We start from the raw sequence: 27,088 nt of genomic DNA on the forward strand, positions 1-27,088 counted from the left end.
TGTATTTTTAGTAGAGACAGGGTTTCACTATGTTGGCCAGGCTGGCCTTGAACTCCTGACCTCGGGTGATCCACCCGCCTTGGCCTCCCAAGGTGCTGGGATTATAGGTGTAAGCCACCGCGCCCGGCCCCCAGCTCCATTTTCTTTCCCCATGTTAAGGTCATGTAGAGGCTTTTAAGTGCCTGGAGACCCCCATGCCAGGGAGCACCCTGAGAACGGGAAGTGGGGGCTGCATGGAGAGAAGGAGCTAGGGGAACTGTAGGACCTCCTATCAGACTGGGGAAGGCCTGGCTTGGACGCCTGGGTTCCCGTCCTCTGTGCGAGGTGCTACAACCCCTGAGTTCCCATTTATGATCTAATGGGGAGCTTGGATGTCAGGGTTCCCGTCCCTGCGGCGGGGGATGGAGATAAGACGCCAGGATCCTGGTCTCTGGAGCTCCTTAGAGAGCTGGATCCTGGTCCCTGACGAGGGAGGTGTATGTCCCCCTTGTAAGGCGGGTTGGGTTTGGATGCGAAGTCCCAGCCCTGTGGGGGGAGAGTGTGCTGACACTCAGGAGTTCTCTCCCGGAAAGGGAGGGTCTCGAATTCTGGATTTGTGTCCCTGGAGGGAGCACTGACGTGAGTCTTCACTCGTACATGGGGCTCGGCTGCAGGGTACCTGTCTTGTCCCGAGGGGCTGCTGGGGCACTAACTGCCTCCTGAAGGGGTGTAGACAGTGCCCGGACTCCGCTGTTCCCCTTTTGGAGTGGGGTAGCTCCGATCCGAGGTGCTACATTCTGACCCCCGACGTTACCGTGGGGCAAGGGAACTCGGACCCCAGGGTAGCTTGGCCCCCTACCAGGGAAAGGCGAGCGGGGCGGGTCCGGGGGCGGAGACGCGGCGGGCGGGGCTCCGGCAGACCCCGCCCCCGCCCGCAGCGCTGGTCGCGCGTCTCCAAGTCTGCGAGGCCGAGGTGGGCGCCGAGAGCTGGGCGCCACAGCCCGCGCGTCCCGCTGCGCCCCGCGCGCCCCGGGGTCTATGGAGCTGCCCCTCCGCGCCGCCCGGCCGGCCCCACGCCGCGCCCGGAGCCTGCTCTGCGGCCAAGTAATCGGACTGGTGGTCCTGCGGGTAGGGGAAGCTTGCGGGCTGGCAGGAGGGGGACTTCTGGGTCCCAGAGGAATGGGGGGCTGGAACTCCAGTGTCCTGGGGGCTAGGGGGTCGGGACGAGGGTATCCCGAGGCTGGGGGAAGGGGCGCACGGATGTTTGAGTCCTGGAGAAATCTGGGGTTGGGAGACCTGGACACGGGGGTCTGGGGCATCTGGACACCTGGCTGGGAGGTTTGGGGGCGGCCTGGTTCCTGGGGTTAGGGGGTGTTCTGAACGCCTGGTCCTGGAGGAATGAAGACCTAACTGAAAACGTTAGGGGATCAGGAGACCAGGACACCTGGGCCCCGAGTGTCGGGTCAATCCTGGGGGCGTCCTGGGGCAGAGGCTGCGGCGGCTGCGTCCGGGGCTGGGGCTCGCGCGCCGGGGTCTTCAGGGAGGAAGTTGTGGTCGTGGGGATGTGGCGGTCCGAACACGTGGCGCCATTCCGAGAGGCTGGGGGGATCCCTGGGCAGGACACAGGATGGGGGTCCCTGCCCTCTGCCCCCTGCCTCCTTAGCCCAGCCGGGAAAACAGGGTGCAGATCCGGGGAGTCAGACACCGGGGATGGGCTTGGGGGGCGGGTCCTCGGGGCAGAGGGCTCCGGGGGCTGGGGCGTGCGTGCCTGGCCCGGGAGGCGCCCGCCCCCCGCCCGGCTTGGGCATGCTTGGCACGCAGCGCGCGGGCCGGTTCGATCCGTATGCGCGCCGCGTGCGCCCATTGGTATGCGGGAGCCGGCCCGGCGCGGGCGTGAGGCGGGCGCGCTGGCGGGCGGCGCGGGGGAGGCGGCGGCGGGGCACGTCCTCACCCGGAGCGCCAGCCCCGGGCCGGCTAGGGTGGGAGCTGAGGCCTCCAGGGAGGGGAAACTGAGGCACCATCCAGGCCCCCCCTCCCAGCTCCTTGCTGGGACCCTGAGCCCTGCACGGATCTCAGTTTCCCTAGAAGGTCTCCCGAGGGCACTGAGCGCTGCCCCTGGCCCCCTCCCGCTGCAGGAGACTCGGGGCTCGGAGCCCGCCTGAGCGAGCCCCCCGGAGATGGCGGCCCCCTATCCCGGCAGTGGCGGCGGAAGCGAGGTCAAATGCGTGGGAGGCCGCGGCGCCAGCGTCCCCTGGGACTTTCTACCCGGGCTGATGGTCAAGGCGCCGTCCGGACCGTGGTGAGCAAAGCCCCGCCCCCCTGGCCGCGGCCCCGCCCCCGGGTCCAATTCACACCCGATGTTCTGTCCCCGTGCCAAGGGGCAGTTCACACCCAGCTCCCTGACCCGCCCCTTAGGGCTAGAAGGTCTTACCTTGAGTTAACTACCGTCCTGATCCCGGTCCCCTGCGTTCTGCTTCTAGTCCCCGTCCTCAGAATTCACGCCCAACATCTTTAATCTCTCGCCCTTCCTCCTCCTTCCCACCAGAATTGACACTCGAGATTCTGTCCCTGGGTCGGAGTGTAAAATCCACACTCCGGTCTGCTCCCACCTCCAGAGATGTGGAATCCACTCCCAACGTCCCGTCCCGTTCCCAAGGCCCCGGGAGGAGGGGCTCGCCCCCAGTTCCCAAGCCCCGGAGCCCCGGGGCCCCGCCGACACCTCCTCCGCGCCGCCCGCCCAGCCTGCAGGCGCAGCGCAAGGAGAAGTCCCGGAACGCGGCGCGCTCGCGGCGCGGGAAGGAGAACCTGGAGTTCTTCGAGCTGGCCAAGCTTCTCCCGCTGCCCGGCGCCATCTCCAGCCAGCTGGACAAGGCTTCCATCGTGCGCCTCAGCGTCACCTACCTCCGCCTGCGCCGGTTCGCCGCGCTGGGGGCGCCGCCCTGGGGGCTGAGAGCCGCGGGGCCGCCAGCTGGCCTCGGTGAGTGCTCATGCGCGGGGCGAGGGTCCCAGGGCCCTCCAGGCGGAGTCACTGCAGCCCAGATCCGGGCTGCGGGCCTGCCCTCGCCCAGATGCTTGTCTCTGGAGTCAGCCGGGACCTTTGCGTGTCCCTATCAGGTGGCTTCTGCTCTCCAAGCCTCAGTTTATTAAACTGTCAAATGGGCGCAAGAGGTTGGGAAGATTTCGTGAATTCTGCCCTAAACAAGGCCCTGGCAGTTCTAGTGGTCACTGGTAAATGCTATTCCTATATTTTTATTAGAGGAGAGGAATCATTATTACAACCAAAGAAACTCCCAGCTGCATGAGCGGGACAGAGGGGACTCACCCTGGCTTGGGACGCCCATTCGCTAATGGGCGAGATACCCTGGATCCAGACCTGAGGGGCCCCGGCGGGAACGCAAGGACTGTACAGTCTGAGCCCCCAGTTGGAGGAGCAAGAGGGAGACAGTATGATGTGGCGGATGAGATGGGGAACTTCAGGAAGATGCCCCAGGGTTCCTGTCGCCGCGCAGCCACCTCCCAGCTTTGCAACCCCGGGCAAGTCGCCTCACTTCTCTGTGCCTTAATGTGAAGTGGGAAAAAACGGTCCAACCTCCCCCAGGGGGCTGAGCAGAGAATCAACCAGGTCATATTTGCAAAGTCCCTGGAAGTGCCTAGCTCAGAGCAAGCCACCGCTATGCGGCCAATGCTGTTATCAGCAGTGACCTTGCAGGGCTGCTGGAGGGGTTCGGGGCATGAAGGAGGGGGCGGGGGGGCTGCCGCTTTTGGAGCATCTCCTGCCTGTCTGGCACTTTTCTGAGCGCTGGGATCCAGCAGGAGAAACAATCTAGACAAAAGTCCCTGCCCCGGAGCGGCTGGCATCCTAGTGGCCAAGACGCAATAAAGAAATAGGCAAAGCAATATAATCTAGAATATGTAAAAATATAAACTCTGTAAGATACAGATAAATATCTAAGTTTATTATTATTACTCAGACTTTATTATTGAGACATAGAAGTGTTGTTATGTTATTATTACTTCTATTTTATGTGTTCGTTACAGCTTTGCGGTTATGAGGATAAGGCAGTATGAGTGGTGTTTATCTGAAGTCTCAGGGCACCCCAGGCTACCCCTGTCCCCACCCCTCCAGGAGAAGAGGGTGTCCTTAGGGTGGGGTTGGAGGGGCTCCAATTCCCCTCCTGCCCCGTCCCAGGGGAAGAGGGGGGAGAGAAAATAGCATTGATTAAGCTCGCAATAAATCACCATTTAAATTTAAATAATCCGGCTTCCCAGGCGGTAATTAGGCGAATTGACTGGCGCGGAGAGAATGCGGCATTAGCGCCACTGATTACTGTCATTACCGCGAACAACATGTGCGCCGGCGGGGGATAAACATCTTGTCTATTGTCCCCGAGCTGAAGGGGGGGAAAGGGGGGGCTAAGAGAGCCCCGGCGGCGTCCAGCCCCCCATTACCTGGATGGGCATTCCGGGGCTCAGAGGCATCAGGGGCTGGCTGAGGTCACAGCACTGACGTGGCAGAGCATGGACTTAATCGACCCCACCTCGACCACGGTGCCAAGTGGAAGTAGGGTCAGGACAGTGTGGGGGGGCTTGGTACTGCGTGGACTCCTATAGTCCCAAAATTGGGAAATCGGGGGACAGAGGCATTTCTAGCTCTACAGGGTCCCTAACAAGAGGCGAAGCACCTGCTTCCATAGTTCAGAGGAGGAGCTGAGGACAGCATTTTAGCTGAAGCCACAGAGCAGAGCACTGTCAGTCACACTCTCTGAAGGGGAGGGGACTCCCATGCCCTCCTCAGTAATAAGCCGGGCACCATGGCTCACATCCGTAATCCCAGCACTTTGGGGCGCCAAGGTGGGAGGAAAGCTTTGGGCCAGGAGTTCGAGACCAGCCAGGGCAACACAGCAAAACCCTGGGCAATATAACAAAACCATGTCCCTACAAAAATAAAAATATTGGCCGGGCACGGTGGCTCACACCTGTAATCCCAGCACTTTGGGAGGCCGAGGCGGGCAGATCACGAGGTCAGGAGTTCGAGACCATCCTGGCCAACATGGTAAAATCCCATCTCTACTAAAATACAAAAAATTAGCCAGGCGTGGTGGTGTGTGCCTGTAGTCCCAGCTACTCCGGAGGCTAAGGCAGGGGAATCACTTGAACCCAGGAGGCGGAGATTGCAGTGAGCTGAGATCACACCACTGCACTCCAGACTAGTGACAGAGCAAGAATCCATCTCAAAAAATATATAAAAATAAAAATAAATAAATAAATTAGCCAGGTTTGGTGGCACCCGCCTGTAGTCCCTGATACTGAAGAGGATGAGGTGGGAGGATTGCTTGAGCTGAGGAGGTCGAGGCTGCAGTGAGCCATGATCATGCCACTACACTCCAGCCTGGGCAACAGAGCAAGACCCAGTATCTAAAATAATAACAATAATAGTAATCATATAGAATGCATGCATCAGACCCTGGGATAAGCCCTGTATACAAAATGACTTTCTTGGCCGGGCGCGGTGGCTCACGCCTGTAATCTCAGCTCTCAGGGAGGCAAGAGGCGGGAAGATAGCTTGAGCCCAGGAGTTCGAGACCTGCCTCGGCAATATAGCGAGACCCCGTTCTCCAGAAAAAGGAAAAACAACAACAACAAAAGACAAAATGACCTTCTTTTTCAGAGGGAGGCACTATTATGATTCCCAAGTTACAGAAGTGTGTGCCCAAGGTCGCACAGCTGGGATTCAAACACAGATGACCTTGCCCCAAAGGCCGCCTCTCAACCATCATACGTGGTCTGTAGGTCTACAGGGATGGGTTCTAGGTCTCTGCCTCTCTAGGCCTCAGTCCTCCATCTGTGAAATGGGACAACAGATGTTCAAGTCTAGCCCTGAGCCTCTGAGTCTGGAGAGGAGACCGCCCAAATCTCATGTCAGCATTCCCTATTGCTTTTTTTTTTTTTTGAAACGCAGTTTTGCTCTTGTTGCCCAGGCTGGAGTGCAGTGTTGCAATCTCTGCTCACTGCAATCTCCGCCTCCTGGGTTCAAGCAATTCTCCTGACTCAGCCTCCCAAGTAGCTGGGATTACAGGCGCCTGCCACCGCGCCTGGCTAATTTTTTGTATTTTTAGTAGAGATGGGGTTTCACCATGTTGGCCAGGCTGGTCTCGAACTCCTGACCTCCTTATCCTCCCAAAGTGCTGGGATTACAGGCGTGAGGCACCGCGCCCGGCTTTTACAGCCTTGTTTCTTCCCATAGCACTTATTGTCATCTGACACTCTCTGTATTTATCTTGTTATTTTGTGTCATTCACCAACAGCCCCTTGGTTGCTGAGCCTGGAATAGCATCTGGGACACAATGAGGGCTTATTAAATTGTTGAGTGACTGTGGCAGTTGAGGGAAGGAGGGGTGACATCTTTATTTATTTATTTATAGACGGAGTTTTGCTCTTGTTGTCCAGGCTGGAGTGCAATGGCATGATCTTGGCTCACTGCAACCTCCTTCTCCTGGGTTCAAGCAGTTCTCCTGCTTCAGCCTCCCTAATAGCTGGGATTACAGGCATGCGCCACCACGCCCAGCTAATTTTGTATTTTTAGTAGAGATGGGGTTTCTCCATGTTGGTCAGGCTGATCTCAAACTCCTGACCTCAGGTGATCCGCCTGCCGCAGCCTCCCAAAGTGCTGGGATTACAGGTGTGAGCCACCGCACCCAGCCCTTTTTAAATTTTTTTGAAACAGGGTCTTGCTCTGTCGCCCAGGCTAGAATGCAGTGGTGCGATCTTGGCTCACTGCAGCCTCCACCTACTAGGCTCAAGAGATCCTCTCACTTCAGCCTTCCAAGTAGCCAGGACTACAGGCACACGCCACCACGCCTAGCTATTTTTTGCATTTTTTAAGAGACGAGGTCTCACCATGTTGCCCAGGCTGTTCTCACATTCCTGGGATCAAGTGATTTGCCAACCTTGGCCTCCCAAAGTGTTGGGATTACAGGTATGAGCCACTGTGCCCAGCCAAGGGGTGACTTCTTAGCTCATAGGTCAGGCACATCCTCGCTGAGGAAGTAACGTTTTTTTGTTTTTGTTTTTTGTTTTTTTTGAGACAGAGTCTTGCTCTGTCACCCAGGCTGGAGTGCAGTGGTGCGATCTCAGCTCACTGCAACCTCCACTTCCCAGGTTCAAGCGATTCTTCTGCCTCAGCTTCCCAAGTAGCTGGGTTACAAGCACACGCCACCATGCCCAGCTAATTTTTGTATTTTTAGTAGAGACAGGGTTTCGCCGTGTTGGCCAGGCTGGTCTTGAACTCCTGACCTCAGGTGATCCATCCACCTCAGCCTCCCAAAGTGCTGGGGTTACAGGTGTAAGCCACTGGGCCCAGCCAAGGAAGTGATCTTTGAGCTGAGGCTCCAAGGAGGTGTGGGAGCAGCTGTGAGAAAAGCTGGAAGAGAGTGACTCAGCAGAGGGAACAGCAGGTGCAAAGGCCCTGAGGCAGGCGGGGATCAGCTTGCTGGGTGCAGAGCCTCATGCACTGTGGTAGGGGTTTGGCTGTTACCCACAGTGAGAGGGGAGCCACAGAGGTGGTGAGGGCAGAAGTAGGAGCCCAGTGAGGATGAGGACGTGGTGGTCCAGCCAGGGCAGCTAGACTGGGCTGGGGCCGTGGGTGGTGGAACACAGGTGACATGGTCAGGTCCAACCCCTGGGACTTGCTTAAAATGCATGTGGGTGTGAGAGACACAGAGGGCGGCCTCCAAGAAACCGCCCGAAAAGGCAGTGGTGCCCTGATGTTATCTGTAGTCATACTGAAAAGAAAAGTGCGGCCGGGGCAGTGGCTCACACCTGTAATCCCAGCACTTTGTGAGGCCGAGGCAGGTGGATCACCTGGGGTCAGGAGTTCAAGACAAGCCTGACCAATACGGTGAAACCCCATCTCAACTAAAAATACAAAAATTAGCCGGGCATGGTGGTGGTCGCCTGTAATCCCAGCTACTTGGGAGGATGAGGCAGGAAAATCACTTGAACCAGGAGGCAGAGGTTGCGGTGAGCTGAGATCCTGCCACTGCACTCTAGCCTGGGTGTCAGTGCTAGATGCCGTCTCAAAAAAAAAAAAAAAGAGAGAGAGAGAGAATGGTGGCATGACTCCCAGTATTAGGCACCTACTGTATGCACTAGCCCATTCAACTCTATCACTGTAGACCCATTTTACAGATGAGGCTGAGGAAAGTAAAGGCAAAGGTGACCCGGCACTGCCCCACCCCATGGTGCTTGCCCCCATGCAGCCCTCAGGCCTGCGGCGCTTTGACGATGGGGCACGTGAGGGACCCCTCTCCCCGACTTCCCTGGGTGATGAAGCCCCAGCCTCTTCTCTCCAGGGCCCAGGGTCAGCACATTCCTTCAGGGCAGTTGAGAAGGGCAGGTGACGGGGGAGATCTGGGAACTTGGAAGAGGCCTTGGCTTCTGCCTTCTGCCCCTGGATCCCCCTCTCTCTGCCCCAGGTCCCCCCTCTCTCTGCCCTAGGTCCCCCCACACTCTGCACCCGGTTTCCCCCTCTCTCTGCCCCCTGGGTCCCCCTCTCTCTGCGTGCCTGGTCTCCCTTCTCTCTGCCCCTGGTCTCCCGTCTCTCTGCCCCTGGTCTCCCTTCTCTCTGCCCCTGGTCTCCTGTCTGTCTGCCCCTGGTCCCCGTCTCTCTGCCCCTGGTCTCCCGTCTCTCTGCCCCTGGTCTCCCTTCTCTCTGCCCCTGGTCTCCTGTCTGTCTGCCCCTGGTCCCCGTCTCTCTGCCCCTGGTCTCCCTTCTCTCTGCCCCTGGTCTCCCGTCTCTCTGCTCCTCGTGCTCCCTCTCTGCTCAAGAGATGAGGACACTGAGCAGGCTGTGATAAGAACCACAGCAAGTGTTTGTTAAATGGATGAGTGATGTTTGGGTTCTGGACATGGGAGGGCGGATGTGGAAGTGGTGAAAAGTCTCCTGCTGAATGTGGGGGACAGAGGAGTGGGGACATTTTGAGGGGAGAGGGAGAGGAGGAAACAGCGGGAGGCATCGGGGAGTTGGTGGGATCGGGAGGTGGAGGCTGGGGGTAAAAAGACACATCAGTCAGTGATCAGGAGACTCTGGGGGTCCCTTTCACAGGGGACAGGACCCGTGTATGGGGAAGAGCAGGTCCCCAAGCCCCCCCACCACCACACCCCCTAATCCCGACGTGCCCATTAATGTTGTTAATTGCAGCGGTTCAGTCTGACCCAGGCTGATCCTGGGAGAGGGAAAATGAAGGAATTAGCAAAAATGACAGGGGAAAATTGCGACAATTAGCAGGCAGCATTGTTCCTGCCTGTCACCCGGCTGGTTCCGAGCTGTATCTTGAGGGAGGGGGTCCCCGTCAACCCCCCAGCCCCCCAGTAATTGTTCCTGGAGCTCCAGGCGGAGGTGGAGGCAGGGAGGAACAGCCAGGAGGGTGTGGGGTACTCCTGGGAGGAGGAAGCTCAGCCCAGACACTAGGGGGCTGGGGAGGCGGGGGCTGCGCGCCCATGGGGGAGGGGCGGGGTTTCGCCGCCTGGTGTTTTGATGGTCGGGTAATAACAATAGTAATCACACTATTAATACCAGTCCCGGCTCTGTGCCGCAGCGTCTGCTTCTGCCAGGCCCCAGCCAGGCCCTTCTGTCTGTTAAGTGGACTGAATGCGTAACCAGCCTGGGGAGTCACCGCTCCTGGCAAACCCGCTTGACAGAGGAGGAAACTGAGGCACAGAGCGGCAGAGAGGCTGGTCCCAGGGCACACAGCCAGGGAGGGGAAGCGCTGGGGCCTGACAGGAGACCTGGCCCCTTAGCCCCATAGGAAAAAGGCACTTGGGGACCCTCAAGGTCACCAAGTCTCTCCCCTGGCTCCCCACTCTCAGCACTGGGTTGGAGCTCCCTCGGGGGTTGTCCTCTGCAGGGTCAGGGTCACCCAGGGGTCCTGGGTGGGGACAGGCTCCGGGACCCCCAGGTCTCTGCCTACCCCCAGCACAAGGTCCAGGGTCCTAGCTCCTGACTGTAGGGAGGATGGGGCAGGGGGCACAGGTCTCACTTTGTCTTGGTCTCAGTTGCCATCTCTGTCTCTCTCTGCATCTCTTTTCCTCTGTCTCTCCATGTCTTTTTGTTTGTTTTTGTTTGTTTGTTTGTTTTTGTTTTTATTTTTGTTTTTTTGAGATGGAGTCTTGCTCTTGCTGCCCAGGCTGGAGTGCAATGGCACAATCTCGGCTCACTGCAACCTCTGCCTCCCGGGTTCAAGTGATTCTCCTGCCTCAACCTCCAGAGTAGCTGGGACTACAGGTGCACACCACCACGCCCGGCTAGTTTTTCTGTATTTTTAGTAGAGACAGGGTTTCACTATGTTGGCCAGGAAGGTCTCGAACTCCTGACCTCAGGTGATCTGCCCACCTCAGCCTCTCAAAGTGCTGAGATTATAGGCGTGAGCCACTGCGCCCGGCCTTAGTATTTTTATTTATTATTATTATTATTATTGAGATGCAGTTTCACTCTTGTTGCCCAGGCTGGAGTGCAGTGGTGGGATCTCAGCTCACTGCAACCTCCACCTCCCAGGTTCAAGGGATTCTCCCTCCTCAGCCTCCCAAATAGCTGGGACCACAGGCACATGCTACCACACCTGGCTAATTTTTTGTATTTTTGGTAGAGACGAAGTTTCACCATGTTGGCCAGGCTGGTCTTGAACTCCCGGCCTCAGGTGATCCACCCACCTCCGCCTCCCAAAGCACTGAGATTACAGGTGTGAGCCACCGTGCCCGGCCTCCGCATTTTATTTACTCATTCATGAGTTGGACATTTGTGTGCTTTCCACCTTTTGAATGATGTGAAGTATGCTGCTATGAACACGCATGTACATGCTACAACGCCTGTTTTCAATTCTTTTGATTACATAGATTACATACACAGAAGTGGATTTGCTAACTCGTATGATAATTCCATGTTAACTTATTGAGAAACCGTCAAATTGTTTTCCACAGTGGCTGTACAATTTTACATTCCCACCAGCAATGTATGAGGGTTCCAATTTCACCACATCCTTACCAACACTTACTTTCTGTGTTTTTTGTTTTGTTTTGTTTTTGTTTGTTTGTTTTTTGAGATGGAGTCTCGCTCTGTCACCCAGGATGGAGTGCAGTGGTGTGATCTCAGCTCACTGCAAGCTCCACCTCCTGGGTTCAAGGGATTCTCCTGCCTCAGCCGCCTAAGTAGCTGGGATTATAGGTGCACGCCACCACGCCCAGCTAATTTTTATATTTTTAGTAGAGATAAGATTTCACCATGTTGGCCAGGCTGGTCTCAAACTCCTGACCTTGTGATCCACCCGCCTCGGCCTCCCAAAGTGCTGGGATTACAGGCATAAGCCACCACGCCTGGCCACTTTCTACTTTTTTGATGCTAGCCATCCTAGCGGGTGTGGAGTGGTGTCTCATAGTGGTTTTGATTTTCATTTTCCTAATGACTAATGATGTTGGGCATCTTTTCATGTGCTTATTGGCCATTTTTGTATCTTCTTTGGAGAAATATCTATTCAAGTCCTTTGCCCATTTTTAAAAATATATTTTTTGTAGAGATGGGGGTCTCACTGCATTGCCCAGGCTGGTCTTGATCTCTTGGGTTCAAGCAATCCTCCCACCTCAGCCTCCCAAAGTGCTGAGATCACAGGTATGAGCCACCGTGCCTGGCCCTTTGCCTTTTTTTTTTTTTTTGTCTGAGACGGAGTCTCACTCTGTCGCCCAGGCTGCAGTGCAATGGCCCTAACTCAGCTCACTGCAACCTCCGCCTCTGGGTTCAAGCGATTTATCCTGCCTCAGCCTCCCGAGTAGCTGGAATTATAGGCACCCGCCATCATGCCCAGCTAATTTTTGTAGAGACGGGGTTTCATAATGTTGGCTGGTCTCGAACTCCTGACCTCAGGTGATCCACCCACCTCAGCCTCCCAGAGTGTTGGGATTACAGGCGTGAGCCACCACACTGGGCCCCTTTGCCCATTTGTGAATTGTCTTTTTGTTGTTGAGTTGTAGAATCTCTATCTCTTTCTATTCCTTTATATCCCTCTGTCTCTGCCTTTCAGTCTCCTCTCTGCCTCCTTCTCATCCTTCAGGTCTGCTCAAATGTCCCCTCCTTCAACAGCCCTAACTCCATTACTCTCCATTTTGCACCACCTATTTCATTCTCCATAGCACTGGCCACAAAGGGTAATTCCATATTTGTTAGTTTCTTTCTTTTTGTGTGTGTGTGTTTTTTTTTTTTAAACAGACGGAGTCTCACTTTGTTGCCCAGGCTGCAGTGCAGTGGCGCGATCTTGACTCACTGCAACCTCCGCTTCCCAGGTTCAAGCGATCCTCCTACCTAGCCTCCTAAATAGCTGGAATTACAGGCCCACGCCACCATGCCCAGCTAATTTTTTTGTGTTTTTAGTAGGGACGGTTTCACCATGTTGCCCAGGCTGGTCTCAAACTCCTGACCTCAAGTGATCTACCCTCCTCGGCCTCCCAAAGTGCTTGGATTATAGGCATGAGCCACCTCGCCCAGCCTGTTGGTTTCTTTTCTTTCTTCCTTTCTTTTTTTTTTTTTTTTTGAGATGGAGTCTCGCACTGTCATCCAGGCTGGAGTGCAGTGGCGTGATCTCAGCTCACTGCAACCTCCGCCTCCCAGGTTCAAGCGATTCTCCTGCCTCAACCTCCTGAGTAGCCAGGACTACAGGCGCCCACCTCCACACCCGGCTAATTTTTGTATTTTCAGTAGAGATGGGGTTTCATCATATTGGCCAGGCTGGTCTCGAACCCCTGACCTTGTGATCTGCCTGCCTCAGCCTCCCAAAGTGCTGGGATTACAGGTGTGAGCCACCTTGCCCAGCCCGTTGGCTTCTTTTCTTTCTTTCTTTCTTTTTTTTTTTTTTTGAGATGGAGTCTCGCACTGTCATCCAGGCTGGAGTGCAGTGGCGTGATCTCGGCTCACTGCAACCTCCGCCTCCCAGGTTCAAGCGGTTCTCCTGCCTCAACCTCCTGAGTAGCCAGGACTACAGGCGCCCACCTCCACACCTGGCTAATTTTTGTATTTTCAGTAGAGATGGGGTTTCATCATATTGGCCAGGCTGGTCTCGAACCCCTGACCTTGTGATCTGCCTGCCTCAGCCTCCCAAAGTGCTGGGATTACAGGTGTGAGCCACCTCGCCCAGCCTGTTGGTTTCTTATTTATTTATTTTTATGGGATCCCTAAGCAGAGATGTTAGTTTCTTGCTTGCTGTTCAACTGCCCCTGGTCTGAGAGCCCAGCAGGAGGCAGGGGTTGCTGGGCTGTCCTGGTCACCGTTGCACTCCCAGCAATGCCTAATGCAGGACATAGGGAGAGTAGGTATTCAGGGAGCTTTTGTGGGTGAATGGGTGGATGAATGAATGAGTCCCTCTATGCACCCCCTGGCCCGTCTGTCTCTGTGAGTCAGTCTGTCACTCACTGTCCCACCCACCTGTGTGTCCCACGCCCCAGGTCTCTCCCCCATGGGTGCCCAGTTACCCCAAGATGTCTACAAGCCTTAGGGGAAGAGAGGGAGGTTTGTAGACTGGCTCCCGGGGGACCTGCCCTGGGCAGGGTCAGCCAGACTAACAGGCTTCATCCTTCCATCTGCCCCAGCCCCAGGCCGCCGCGGCCCCGCAGCGCTGGTCTCCGAAGTCTTCGAGCAGCACCTGGGAGGTCACATCTTGCAGGTGAGTGAGGCCCCTTCCCTGCCTGCCGCTCCTTGCTACCACCTAGCGGCCGCCTCTGGAGAACAGCAGCCTCTTCAGCATCCATCCATTGTGGGGGGTACCTGGACTGGGAAGCCGAATGCTCAAGATCCCTCCACTCCCTGCCCCTTCCGAGGACCACTGAAGCCCCCTCCCCACCAAAACAGTCCACCTCAGGCGGAGACCCAGGTTTCAGAACCTCTTACCACTTGGCGGTTGGACAGAGGGACACCGGGTCCTCTCCTTCCCCCTCCCTGTCTCTCCCGGCTCTAGTCCCTGGATGGCTTTGTGTTCGCCTTGAACCAGGAAGGAAAATTCCTCTACATCTCAGAGACAGTCTCCATCTATCTGGGTCTCTCACAGGTAAGGGACCCCCAGTGGACCTGGACTGGCTCAGCCACCATCTCCCTTGCCAGGCCTATGCATATCCTTCCTCTCTCCTGGTCTCACCATAGCAGCAAGAAAAATGGACTGGATCTCTGTGGTCCCCAAAGTGTGTTCCTTGGCACCCCACATGGCACCCAGCATGGTTCATCCTTGAAGGCAGAGGAGGGCTATTGTTTTTTGTTTGTTTGTTTGTTTGTTTTTGAGACGGAGTCTCGCTCTATCACCCAGGCTGGAGTGCAGTGGTGCGATCTTCGCTCAGTGCAACCTCCACCTCCCGGGTTCAAACAATTCTCCTGCCTCAGCCTTCTGAGTAGCTGGGACTACAGGCGCCCACCACACCCAGCTAACTTTTTGTATTTTTAGTAAAGATGGGGTTTCACCATGTTAGCCAGGATGGTTGAGATCTCCTGACCTCGTGATCCACCTGCCTCGGCCTCCCAAAGTGCTAGGATTACAGTGTGAGCCACTGTCCTGGCTGATGAGGGCTATTTTTTTTTTTTTTTTTTTGAGTCGGAGTTTCCCTCTTGTTGCCCAGGCTGGAGTGCAATGGTACGATCTCAGCTCACTGCAACCTCTGCCTCCTGATGTTCAAGCGATTCTCCTGCCTCAGCCTCCCGAGTAGCTGGGATTACAGACATGCACCACCACGCCTGGCTAATTTTGTATTTTTTAAATAGAGACAGGGTTTCTTCATGTTGGTCAGGCTTGTCTTGAACTCTCAACCTCAGGCAATCCGCCTGCCTCAGCCTCCCAAAGTGCTGGGATTACAGCATAAGCCACCGCGCCCAGCCTGAGGGGGCTATTAAAGTAACAAGTAGATCTGAGGAAAGCAGGTTCACTGAAAGATCAGTTTGCCAATGACTGGCGGGCCAGATGCACCATATTTGCCAACACTTGTTTCTTCTTAACAATTTTAAAGGTTTAGAGGCCACCCACGCTGGCTCATGCCTGTAATCCCAACACTTTGGGAGGCTGAGCCAGGAGGATCACCTGAGGCCAGGAATTCAAAACCAGCCTGGGCAACATAGTGAGACACCCCACCACCCCCACCCCCACCATCTCTACAAAAAAACTTAAAAATTAGCCAGGCATGGTGGCACACTGTTGTCCCAGCTACTCAGGAGGTTGAGATGGGAGGATCGCTTGAGCCCATAGGGTCAAGGTGGCAGTGAGCCATGATGAAGCCACTGCACTCCAACATGGACAACAAAGTGAGGCTATGCCTTAAAAAAAAAAAAAGGGGGGGGCCGGGCGCGGTGGCTCATGCCTGTAATCCCAGCACTTTGGGAGGCCGAGGCAGGCAAATCACCTGAGGTTGGGAATTCAAGACCAGCCTGACCAACATGGAGAAACCTCGTCTCTCTACTAAAAAACAAAAAAATACAAAATTAGCCAGGCGTGGTGGCAGACACCTGTAATCCCAGCTACTCGGTAGGCTGAGGCAGGATAATCACTTGAACCCAGGAAGTGGAGGGTACAGTGAGCCGAGATCGTGGCATTGCACTCCAGCCTGGGCAACAAGAGCAAAACTCCGTCTCAAAAAAAAAAAAAAAAAAAAGGAGGGCAGGAAGACCTACTGAAAGCCCCATCCTTGGAGCCCTGGCATCTCACAGCACCTTAAGCTTTGCCAGTCCCTCCAATACAAATTGCTATCAACTTTGATCATTTTTACAAATATTTTTCACAAATAGGAAATTTAGGAAATTCAGTGCATTGGCAACTTGTGAGTACCTTTTCAGTGAGATTCCTGGAGGAGGAAGACACCAAAAGGAGGGGAATTTGGACAAGAGGACGGGAGGGAGGAAGAGTGGAGGAAAAGCTTGGCCAGGTGTGGTGGCTCACACCTGTAATCCCAGCACTTTGGGAGGCAAAGGCAGGCAGATCACCTGAGGTCAGGAGTTCGAGACCAACCTGGGCAACATGGCGAAACCCAGTCTCTACTAAAAATACAAAATTAGCCGGGTGTGCTGGCAGATGCCTATAGTCCCAGCTACTCCGGAGGCTGAGGCAGAAGAATCACTTGAACCCAGGAGGCAGAGGTTGCAGTGAGCCAAGATTGCACCATTGCACTCCAGCCTGGGCAACGAGAGCAAAACTCCATCTCAAAAACAAAACAAAACAAAAAAAGTCCAGGCGCAGTGGCTCATGCCCGTAAACCCAGCACTTTGGGAGGCTGAGGCGGGCAGATCACCTGAGGTCGGGAGTTTGAGACCAGCCTGACCAACATGGAGAAACCCCGTCTGTACTAAAAATACAAAATTAGCCAGGTGTGTTGGCACATGCCTGTGATCCCAGCTTCTTGGGAGGCCGAGGCAGGAGAATTGCTTGAACCTGGGAGGCAGAGGTCACGGTGAGCCGAGATCACGCCATTGCACTCCAGCCTGGGCAACGAGCAAAACTCCGTCTAAAAAAATAAAAAGAAGAAGAAGAAGGAAAGGCTTGAAGCTGTTGAAGCTGGCGTGGGGGAGGATTTAATGAGGGGGCGGAGCCCAGAGGGATAACGGACTGAGGGAAGCATGTGACCTCCAAGCTGAGGGGCAATGGGAGTCATGGCAGCCATGGTGGTCAGGTAAGTAACTTGCAGAGGCATCTTTGAACTGTAGGTCAGAAGACCAGTGAGGACGCTGGGGCAGAAACACAGTGGGGAGAAGATGGGGGCCTGCATTGAGGGAAGCAGGGAGAGAAGGGGACTGCTAGGAGAGAGATTTACGAGGTAGAATTGAATGTAAAAGTGTCTGATTGAAAAGCTCTGACTCTTTAAGAGCTTAAAAACCACTCCCCTGTTTGTATCTTGAATCTCATTCCTGCTGGGACACCCAGTGATTCATGCCAGGGCACAGTTGTTTGCTGTATGGGGGTGGTAGTGAGTAAGCAGGAGTTGGGTAAACGGAGGTTCTGACACCTCCCACCCACGCCCCACTCCCACACACAGCCCCTTAATAGAGTGGGCGGGGAAAAATCCTTACTAATCACTGGGTATGAAGCGAGAAGAGTCTAAGTTTGTATCTTCCGTTTGAAAGGTAATTGTTTTTTGTTTTTTTCTTTTCTTAAAAAAACACACTGGCATGAAGCGCACCTGCGTGCAGGCAAATGAGGCAAGGCTGAGCCCAGCGGGCGGGCGAGTTACTGCGCGCGCACCTCACCCGCCCCCTGCATTCCCCTCCTTCGCCGGCAGGTGGAGATGACGGGCAGCAGCGTCTTCGACTACATTCACCCTGGGGACCACTCAGAGGTGCTGGAGCAACTGGGGCTGCGGACGCCGACGCCCGGCCCCCCAACCCCGCCCTCCGTCTCCTCTTCCTCCTCCTCTTCCTCTTCGCTTGCAGATACCCCCGAGATCGGTAATTCTAAGGGCTCCTAAAGAATGAAGTCTGAGGGTAGATCGGGGGACGCCCGCTGTACTGTATTCAGCCATGCCGCGTTTATACAAATAGCAGTGAAGTTAGAACTGTGTAGAACGAATCTTTGCAAAAGGAATCGGAGTATAAATTGAGGCGGTGAGACTTGGTTCCTTAAGCTTGCCAAGCTCCCAAAGATTCGAGCTACAGAAAGACCCCCCTGGCTGCTGAAAGGAGTTGGGAGAGGCTTAGGTAAATAACAAGGCAGGCTTATTGGGAATATACACCGGCTGTGTCTGTAAGTACACAATCACATTACGTAATTAAGTTAGGGCCGGGCGCGGCGGCTCGCGCCTGTAACCCCGGCACTTCGGGAGGCCCAGGGGGGCGGATCACTTGAGCTCAGTTGGAGACCAGCCTGGGCAACATAGTGAAACCCCATCTCTACAAAAATTACAAAAAAGGCCAGGCGTGGTGGCGCAAACCTGTAGCCTCAGCACTTTGGGAGGCCGAGGCGGGTGGGTCACCTGAAGTCAGGAGTTTGAGACCAGCCTGGCTTGCATAGTGAAACCCCATCTCTACTAAAAATACAAAAAAAAAAAAAAAATTAGCTGGGTATGGTGGCGGGTGCCTGAGTCCCAGCTACTCGGGAGGCTGAGGCAGAAGGATCACTTGAACCCAGGAGATGGATGTTGCAGTGAGCAGAGATTGTGCCACTGCACTCCAGCCTGGGCGAGTCCAAGACTGTCTCCAAAACAACAACAACAACAACAACAAAAGAAAGAAAGAAAAAAACATTAGCTGGGCATGATGACACATGCCAGTGGTCCCAGCTACTTGGGAGGTGGGAGGATGGCTTGAGCCTTGGGGACAGAGGTTGCAGTGAGGAGATCACGTTGCTGCACTCCAGCCCGGGTGACAGAGCCAGTGTCTGGGGAAAAAAAAAAAAAAAAGGCTGGGTGCGGTGGCTCACGCCTGTAATCCCAGCACTTTGGGAGGCCGAAGTGGGCGGATCACCTGAGGTCGGGAGTTCGAGACCAGCCTGGCCAGCATGGTGAAACCCCATCTCTACTAAAAATACAAAAATTAGCCAGGCGTGGTGCAGGTGCCTGTAATTCCAGCATCTCAGGAAGCTGAGGCAGGAGAATCGCTTGAACCTGGGAGGTGGAGGTTGCACTGAGCCGAGATCAGGCCATTGCACTCGGAGTGAGACTCCGTCTCCAAAAAAAAAAAAAAAAAAAAATTGCATTGGATCCTAAGCGCAGGCCCACAATGCAAGAAGTGTTATCTCCATTTTACAGCAGAAAACTGAGGCACGGCGCGGAGAGGTTAAGTTAATTGCCCCAGGTCACACAGCTATAAGTGATTGAGTTGGATTCCAGCCCAGGTCTGTCTGTTCCGGGGTCAGCACGCCTAACCCTTCTCTCCAGTGGAAATTTCCACTCCCACTGTGTATGGGAGGGAGGGTGCTGCAGATTACCCTGCCGGCTCTTTTTAGCTCTGAGATGTTGGGGGCCTATGAGGCTAACTATCCTGTAAATAGGATTTTCCAATCTTGGGTTTGCTTAACACCAAAAACATCTGAGACATCAGCTGTGCTTGCAAGCGTGGGGCGATGTCTGCAACACGTGCAGGCTGTTGGGGAGTGGGACTGTGTTTGTACCTGAGTTTTAGGCACAGGGTCATCTGTGTGTGAGCATATTTTTAAGACCGTTTTGTAGGGGTTACAGAAGGATCTGGATTTGTGAGTCTTATTTATTGCTATTCCCCAATCCCCTGTTCTGGGCTAGCCCCTGTCCTGGTGACATAGGAGTGACCATGACAGCTCCAGCCCCACCCACCTGGGGCTCCCAGTCCAGTGAGGGGAGACCAACCTGTCCTCAGACAGTGGCAACCCAGATGGGGCAGGGCTGGGATGGGGAACCCAGAGGGGATGGCTGACCCAGCCTGAGGGTCAGGGAGGGCTTCTTGGAGGAGGAGAAGTCTGTGCTGAGACCTGGAGGATGGGGCCTGAGAGGTGGGCTTTCCTCTCAAGGCCTCAGGAAGCTATGGCAGGTTCAGAGCAGGGGAGGGTCGAGGCACATTTGAGCATTAGAAAGACGTAGATGGGGCCAGGCGCAGTGGCTCACGCCTGTAATCCCAGCACTTTGGGAGGCCGAGGCGGCCAGATCACGAGGTCAAGAGATCGAGACCATCCTGGCCAACATGGCGAAACCCCATCTCTACTAAAAATACAAAAACTAGCTGGGCATGATGGCGCGTGCCTGTAATCCCAGCTACTCAGGAAGCTGAGGCAGGAGAATCACTTGAACTGGGGAGACGGAGGTTGCAGTGGGCCGAGATCGTGCCACTGCACTCTAGCCTGGTGACAGAGCGAGACTCCAGCTCAAAAAAAAAAAAAAAAGACATGGATGGGACCAGACATGGTGGCTCACACATGTAATCGCAGCACCTTGGGAGGCCAAGGAGGGCAGATCACTTGAAGTCAGGAGTTCAAAACCAGCCTGGCCAACATGGCAAAACCCCGTCTCTACTAAAAATACAAAAATTAGTCGGTCATGGTAGCATGTGCCTGTAATCCCAGCTACTTGGGAGGCTGAGGCAGAAGAATCACTTGAACCCAGGAGGCGGAGGTTGCAGTGAGCCAAGATTGCGCCACTCACTCCAGCCTGGACAACAGAGTGATATTCAGTCTCAAAAAAAAAAAAAAAGAAAGAAAAGATGCGGATGGCTGCCACATAAGGGAGCCCACATACTGTCCCCGTGAGCTTTCAAAATCATTAGGCATGCCTCTGAGTGCGGCTGTGGCCCAGTGGACATCTTGTGTCTATGTCCGGCTGGCTCTGCAAGGGTCAGGGTGGCCTGTGTGTTTCCTCTTCAGGACCCCATAACCTTCCTTCACTCTCTGTCCCAGAGGCCAGCCTCACCAAGGTGCCCCCCTCCTCCCTGGTCCAGGAGCGCTCCTTCTTTGTCCGCATGAAATCCACGCTCACCAAGAGGGGGCTGCACGTCAAGGCCTCAGGGTACAAGGTGGGTGTGAGCAGTCAGGCTCCTGTATTCCAGCCAGCCATGTCCCAGATTGAGGGTGACCGAGGGAACCAGGCTGGTGGCTTCACTGGCTGCAGGTGGCTTAGGGAACTGGGTCTGGGAATGGGACTGGGGGGGGTCACACAGTGTCCAGTCCTCCAGCACCTGTGGGGGACAGAGGGAACCCAGCCCAGTGATGGTCCTCTTGCCCCCACTGGCCCGCCTTGCCCCTCCTCCAACCATGCCCACCACCAGCAGGTCATCCACGTGACTGGGCGCCTTCGGGCCCACGCCCTGGGCCTTGTGGCCCTCGGGCACACGTTGCCCCCGGCCCCCCTGGCTGAGCTGCCACTCCACGGACACATGATCGTCTTCCGTCTCAGCCTGGGTCTCACCATCCTTGCTTGTGAGAGCAGGTACCGGGGTTGGGGGCTGTGGCGGGTGGATTGGGGGCACAATGGAGATCTGGGGGTACATGGGGAGTCAGAGGGAGTGCTGGGTCTGCAGGATAGGGCACTGGGGAGCCATGGGAGGCGGAACAGCAATGGATGGGGCAGGGTGATGGGGAGAAGGGAGGGAAGGCAGGGGACCAGGGCGGAGGCCTAGCCCAGGGGTGCCTTCGGGGATGGAAGAGGGGCTGTGTCTTGGGTCCGCGCCCTCCTTCTGGGGCTGCAGATCTTGGCCCGTCTCTGGTCTTTCATTTCTCATTTCTCTGGTCTTTCATCTCTCATCCATTTCCTCTCCTGCACCCCGCAGTGGAGGCAAATTAAGTGCTGAAATAGTCCCATGCTCTGAGGTGTCCAGCGTGCCTAGGGCCTTGCCACTAGCATCCACGCGAATACTCACAGCTGCCCCAGGAGAGACACTGTTTTGTGGTTTGTTTGTTTGTTTTGAGATGGAGTCTCACTCTGTCAGGCTGGAGTGCAGTGGTGCGATCTCAGCTCACTGCAACCTCCACCTCCCGGGTTCAAGTGATTCTCCTGCCTCAGCCTCTCAAGTAGCTGGGATTATAGGCGTGCACCACCACAACCAGCTAATTTTTGTATTTTTAGTAGAGACAGGGTTTCACCATCTTCGGCAGGCTGGTCTCGAACTCCTGACCTCAAGTGATCCACACACCTCAGCCTCCCAAAGTGCTGGGATTACAGGTGTGAGCCACCACGCCTGCCAACACTGTTATTGCACCCATTTTACAGCAAGGGTCTGAACCCCAGGGGACTCTGGAGCCAACTCTGCCTCTCCCGCAACCCCGTGGTCTTGGACTCCTCCCCTCTTCTCTGTCACCCCCCAGAGTCAGCGACCACATGGACCTGGGGCCCTCAGAGCTGGTGGGCCGCAGCTGCTACCAGTTTGTCCACGGACAGGACGCCACGAGGATCCGCCAGAGCCACGTGGACTGTGAGACCCACCTCCACCCACCAAGCCTGCCTACCACCCCCTAGACCCGAGCATCCCACTCCCTGGTCCCTGGAAGTCCTTCTTCAGGGCTGCCCACAGTCCCTCCTGCTGCACCTACAGCTCCAGGGACTCCGTTTAGCATTGGAAGAGCAGCAAGGAGACTGAGTGATGCCTCAGGATGAGGGGGGGGTCTGGGGGGCTGTGGGGTCTCCAAAACACCCAAGAGGCCTCGCTGCTGGGCTACCTCTTAGTCTCTCTGACTCTGCCTCTCTGTGCTTTCACCTTTTTCTCTTCTCCCCACTGTCTCCCTGCCCACTCCCCTGCTCTCACTCCTGTCTCCTCCTGTCCACCTGGCTCTCTGTCTTGCCCCTGTCCCCACCCCACCCCTTCCCGTCTCTCCCTGGGCTGGGCCCAGTGCTGGACAAGGGTCAGGTGATGACTGGTTACTACCGTTGGCTGCAGCGTGCCGGGGGCTTCGTGTGGCTGCAGTCTGTGGCCACGGTGGCTGGGAGCGGGAAGAGCCCCGGGGAGCACCATGTGCTTTGGGTCAGCCACGTGCTCAGGTGAGGGCTGTGCCCACCCCTCCTGCAGGGGACTCAGGGTTCTGCTGTCTCTCCCCACCTCCAGTGGCGGTGCTTTGGGGAGGGCTTCTAGAATGGGACAAGCCCAAGGGGTCTGCAGACACGAAGGGGAAGGAGGGGAGGATGGTGAGAGCAGAGGCCCAGAGTGGAACGGTCTTGCTGGCAGGAGACAGAGAGGAGTTGCCAGGGGGAGGGGGACAGTATCTTTGAGGAAGGCAGGGGCAGGCTCACAGCCTCCTCAGGCTCAGGTGGAGGGTCTGGACTCTTGACTCTGGGGCACTGGGGAGCCAGGGCAGGCTCTTACCAGGGGAGGCCCACAGAGCACAGCAACTAATGGAAAGAAGCAGGGAGGGGTGTTCCAAGCAGAGGAAGGGCTCCAAGCAACAGCCTGACCCTAAAGGTAATGCCTTGGGCTGGAGTAGAAAGCAGTGAGAAACCAGCCTGAAGATGACGGCCTGGCCTTTTGGCTCAGGGGCACTGGGGAGTCATAGAAAGCTTTAGAGCTGGAGAGGATCATAGTCAGATCTGCTTTTTAGAAAGACTGCTCTAGACCGGACATGGTGGCTCATGCCTGTAATCCCAACAATTTGGGAGGCCAAGGCAGGTGGTTTGCCTGAGCCCAGGAGTTGAAGACCAGCCTGGGCAACAAAGTGAGGTCCCATCTCTATTAAAAAAAAATTTTAAAAATTGGCCAGTTACAGTGGCACGCACCTGTGGTCCCAGCTACAGCAGAGGCTGAGGTGGGAGGATCACCTGAGCCCAGGAGGTCGAGGCTGCAGTGAGCCATGATCGTGCCACTGCACTCCAGCCTGGGCGACAGAGTGAGACCCTGTCTCAAAAAAAAAAAAAAAAAAAAAAAAGGAAAAAACACCCTTCTAGGCCAGGCACAGTGGCTCACGCCTGGAATCCCAGCACTTTGGGAGGCCGAGTTGGGTGGATCACGAGATCAGGAGTTGAAGACCAGCCTGGCCAAGACAGTGAAACCTCATCTCTACTAAAAATAAAAAAAATTAGCTGGGCATGGTGGTGCACGCCTGTAATCCCAGCTACTCGGGAGGCTGAAGCAGGAGAATTACTTGAACCCGGGAGGCGGAGGTTGCAGTGAGCCAAGATCATGCCACTGCACTCCAGCCTGGGCGACACAGTGAGACTCCATCTCAAAAACAAGCAAACAAACAAAAAAACCCTTCTAGCTGCCATGAAGGAGGCACTGAGGGACAAGATGGGCGCTGGAGGACCAGGGCAGAGGCTGGGGCCAGTCCTGGGAAGTGCCAGACTCTATGGGGGAGGAGGGGAGGAGACCATCTTCTGCCCAGGTCTCTGGCTTTGCTGAGCCCGGATTTGGGCTCCTGAGAGGAACAGCAGGTTTGAAAGGAAGATGTAGACATCAGATGGGCATGAGGTGCCAGAGGACACCCAGGTGGTGACATCCAGGTGGCCACCGGCTATCCACGTCTGGCCTTAGGAACGAGGGCCACGCTGGGCTAGAAATCAACCCAGAGTTTAGGGATCTGGTGTTGAGCCTTGTAAGTGCCTCAGGGTGGGGACTCCACATTTCCCCGTGGGAGTGTCCACACTTATTGCCACAAGTTGGGTAAAGCAGGAGGGAGTCCTGAGAGGCCAAGGACCCCTGGCTCCTAACCGCATCCATCTTCTCCCCAGCCAAGCCGAGGGTGGCCAAACTCCTTTGGATGCCTTCCAGCTTCCAGCCAGCGTGGCCTGTGAGGAGGCATCCAGCCCGGGGCCAGAGCCCACAGGTGAGCCCCACCTCCCACCTCGGCCCCTGGGAAGCTCCAAGGAACCTTTGGGTCCTGGCTGTCCATTCCAGAAGCCACTAGCCACATGCAGCCATTTATATACAATTAAAATTAAAATCCAGGCCGGTGCGGTGGCTCACGCCTGTAATCCCAGCACTTTGGGAGGCCGAGGCAGGTGGATCACGAGGTCAAGAGATCAAGACCAACATGGTGAAACCTTGTCTCTACTAAAAATACAAAAATTAGCTGGGTGTGGTGGCACGCGCCTGTAATCCCAGCTACTTGAAAGGCTGAGGCAGGAGAATCGCTTGAACCCGGGAGGCGGAGATTGCACCACTGCACTCCAGCCTGGCAACAGAGCGAGACTCTGTCTCAAAAAAAAAAAAAAAAAAAAATTTAAATCCAGGCCAGGCGTGGTGACTCACGCCTGTAATCCCAGTACTTTGGGAGGCCGAGGCAGGCAGATCACCAGGTCAGGAGATGGAGACCATCCTGGCTAATACGGTGAAACCCCATCTCTACTAAAAATACAAAAAAATTATCTGGACATGGTGCCATGCTCCTGTAATCCCAACTACTCAGGAGGCTAAGGCAGGAGAATCGCTTGAACCCGGAGGGCAGAGGTTGCAGTGAGCCGAGATCATGCCACTGCACTCCAGCCTAGGTGACAGAGCAAGATTTAAAAAAAAAAAAAAAAAAATTAGCTGGGCATGGTGGCACGTGCCTGTAGTCCCAGCTACTCAGGAGGCTGAGGCAGGAGAGTCGCTTCTACCCAGGAGTCAGAGGTTGCAGTGAGCTGAGATCTCACCGCTGCACTCCAGCCTGGGTGACAGAGTGAGACTCCATCTCAAAAAAATAAAATAAAATAAAATAAAAGCCAGGCCAGGTGTGGTGGTGGCTTATGCCTGTAAACCCAGAACTTTGGGAGGCTGAGGTAAGAGAATTGCTTTAGCCTAAGAGTTCAAGACAAGCCTGGGCAACATAGTGAGACCCCATCTCAACAAAAAATTTTAAAACTTAGCCAGGTGTGACGGTTCACACCCATAGTCCCAGCTACTCGGGAGGCTGAGGTGGTAGGATTTCTTGAGCCCAGGAGTTAGAGGCTGCAGTGCGCTGTGACAGCTGTACTGCACTCCAGCCTGGGTGACGGGGTAAGACCTCGTCTCAAACAAATTTATTTATTTATTTATTTAGGGGGATGGAGTTTCACTCTTCTTGCCCAGGTTGGAGTGCAATAGCACAATCTCGGCTCACTGCAACCTCCGCCTCCCGGGTTCAAGTGATTCTCCTGCCTCAGCCTCCCAAGTAGCTGGGATTACAGGCACCTACCACCATGCCTGGCTAATTTAGTATTTTTAGTACAGACAGTGTTTCGCCACGTTGGCCAGGCTGGTCTCGAACTCCTGACCTCAAGTGATTCTCCCGCCTGGGCCTCCCAAAGTGCTGGGATTACAGGCATGAGCCACCATGCCCTGCAAAACAAAACAAAACAAAAAACACTTTAAATCCATGTCCTCACTCACACCTGCCACATATTGCGTGCACAGTGGCCACATGTGGCCAGTGGCTGCTTCGTGGGACAGTGTGGATGTAGAACATTTCCATTACCACAGAAAGCTCTATCCTGGAAACTTCCACTGAAGGGCACAGGTCTAGACCAGGGTATCTTGATCTCTGCTCTACTGACATTTTAGGGCCAGGTGACTCTGTGTTGGAGGGGACACTGTGGGATGTTTATTTTACAGCATCCCTGGCCTCTACCCTCTAGATGCCAATGGTAGCCTCCCCAGGGCTGTGACACCCCAAAATATCTCCAGATATTGCCAGGTGTCTCCTGGCGACAGAACCAGCTGGCCGGGCACAGTGGCTCACGCCTGTAATCCCAGCACTTTGGGAGGCTGAGGCAGGCAGATCACCTGAGGTCAGGAGTTTGAGACCAGTCTGGCCAACATGGCGACACCCCATCTCTACTTAAAATAGAAAAATTAGCTGTATGTGGTGGCACACGCCTGTAATCCCAGCTACTGGAGAGGCTGAGGCAGGAGAATAGCTTGAACCCCAGAGGCGGAGGTTGCAGTGAGCTGAGATGGTGCTGGTGCACTCCAGCCTGGGGGACACAGCAAGACTCCGTCTCAAAAAAAAAAAAAAAAAAAAAAGAACCACTCCCAGCTGAGAACTACAGGTCTGGCCCACTAAGCACAGCTCCATTCCACAGATGGGAAGACTGAGGGCTGGGGACACACACAGGCCCTCAGCATCTTCCTCTTCCAGAGCCGGAGCCTCCGACGGAAGGGAAGCAGGCTGCCCCAGCGGAGAACGAGGCCCCCCAGACCCAGGGCAAACGCATCAAAGTGGAGCCCGGCCCGAGGGAAACCAAAGGCTCCGAGGACAGTGGCGACGAGGATCCCTCCGGCCACCCGGCCACACCACGGCCCGAGTTCACCTCTGTCATCCGGGCAGGGGTCCTGAAGCAGGACCCGGTGCGGCCATGGGGCCTGGCGCCTCCCGGGGACCCCCCGCCCACCCTCCTGCACGCGGGCTTCTTGCCGCCGGTGGTGCGGGGCCTGTGCACGCCCGGCACCATCCGCTACGGCCCCGCGGAGCTGGGCCTGGTGTACCCGCACCTGCAGAGGCTGGGTCCGGGCCCCGCGCTCCCGGAGGCCTTTTACCCGCCCCTGGGCCTGCCCTACCCGGGGCCCGCGGGCACCAGGCTGCCGCGGAAGGGGGACTGAGGACTGGCAGAGCTGCCGGCGCTGGACCCTGCGACAACCGGGGTCCCCCATGACAGTAGGCCCGGCTCTGCCCGTAGCCCTGAGAATTAAACGCCGGCTCTCCCTGCAGTGGTTTGGGCTCCGGGCTGTGAGCTCCTCTGTCCATTTCTGTCTCCCCCGGGTCCTCACCCC

General features: G+C 55.6%; 1 protein-coding gene across 11 annotated transcripts; it reads left to right on the forward strand.

The window, feature by feature from the left end:
• Positions 1-844: 844 nt before the first annotated feature.
• Positions 845-27,025, forward strand: NPAS1 (neuronal PAS domain protein 1). 11 transcript variants are annotated; one of them, XM_063800787.1, is made up of 12 exons: positions 845-1,107; positions 2,115-2,278; positions 2,721-2,956; positions 13,606-13,679; positions 13,971-14,060; positions 17,260-17,425; positions 20,337-20,452; positions 20,705-20,865; positions 21,646-21,847; positions 22,310-22,410; positions 24,091-24,185; positions 26,401-26,779. In XM_063800787.1, exons 2-12 carry the CDS (start codon positions 2,157-2,159, stop codon positions 26,652-26,654), a joined length of 1,617 nt encoding a protein of 538 aa, XP_063656857.1. In that variant the 5' UTR covers positions 845-1,107; positions 2,115-2,156; the 3' UTR covers positions 26,655-26,779. The 11 variants fall into 11 exon arrangements, with proteins under 11 accessions (XP_063656857.1, XP_016791799.1, XP_024207257.1 ...); XM_063800784.1 differs by having other exon boundaries at positions 850-1,107; positions 26,457-27,025; XM_063800786.1 differs by having other exon boundaries at positions 853-1,107; positions 20,708-20,865; positions 26,457-27,025.
• The last annotated feature ends 63 nt before the right edge of the window (positions 27,026-27,088 follow it).

The sequence above is a fragment of the Pan troglodytes genome, chromosome 20 (genome assembly GCF_028858775.2).
Source record: "Pan troglodytes isolate AG18354 chromosome 20, NHGRI_mPanTro3-v2.0_pri, whole genome shotgun sequence".
Classification (NCBI taxonomy): Eukaryota; Metazoa; Chordata; class Mammalia; order Primates; family Hominidae; genus Pan; species Pan troglodytes.

Excerpts from the sequence above, each read along its gene's own strand:
- NPAS1 (XM_063800784.1), top strand. The coding sequence starts at position 2,157 with ATGGCGGCCCCCTATCCCGGCAGTGGCGGCGGAAGCGAGGTCAAATGC. Across the intron at positions 20,453-20,704 it reads TCAAGGCCTCAGGGTACAAG|CAGGTCATCCACGTGACTGG; the intron begins GTGGGTGTGAGC and ends GCCCACCACCAG. Across the intron at positions 21,848-22,309 it reads CCGCCAGAGCCACGTGGACT|CGTGCCGGGGGCTTCGTGTG; the intron begins GTGAGACCCACC and ends CGTTGGCTGCAG.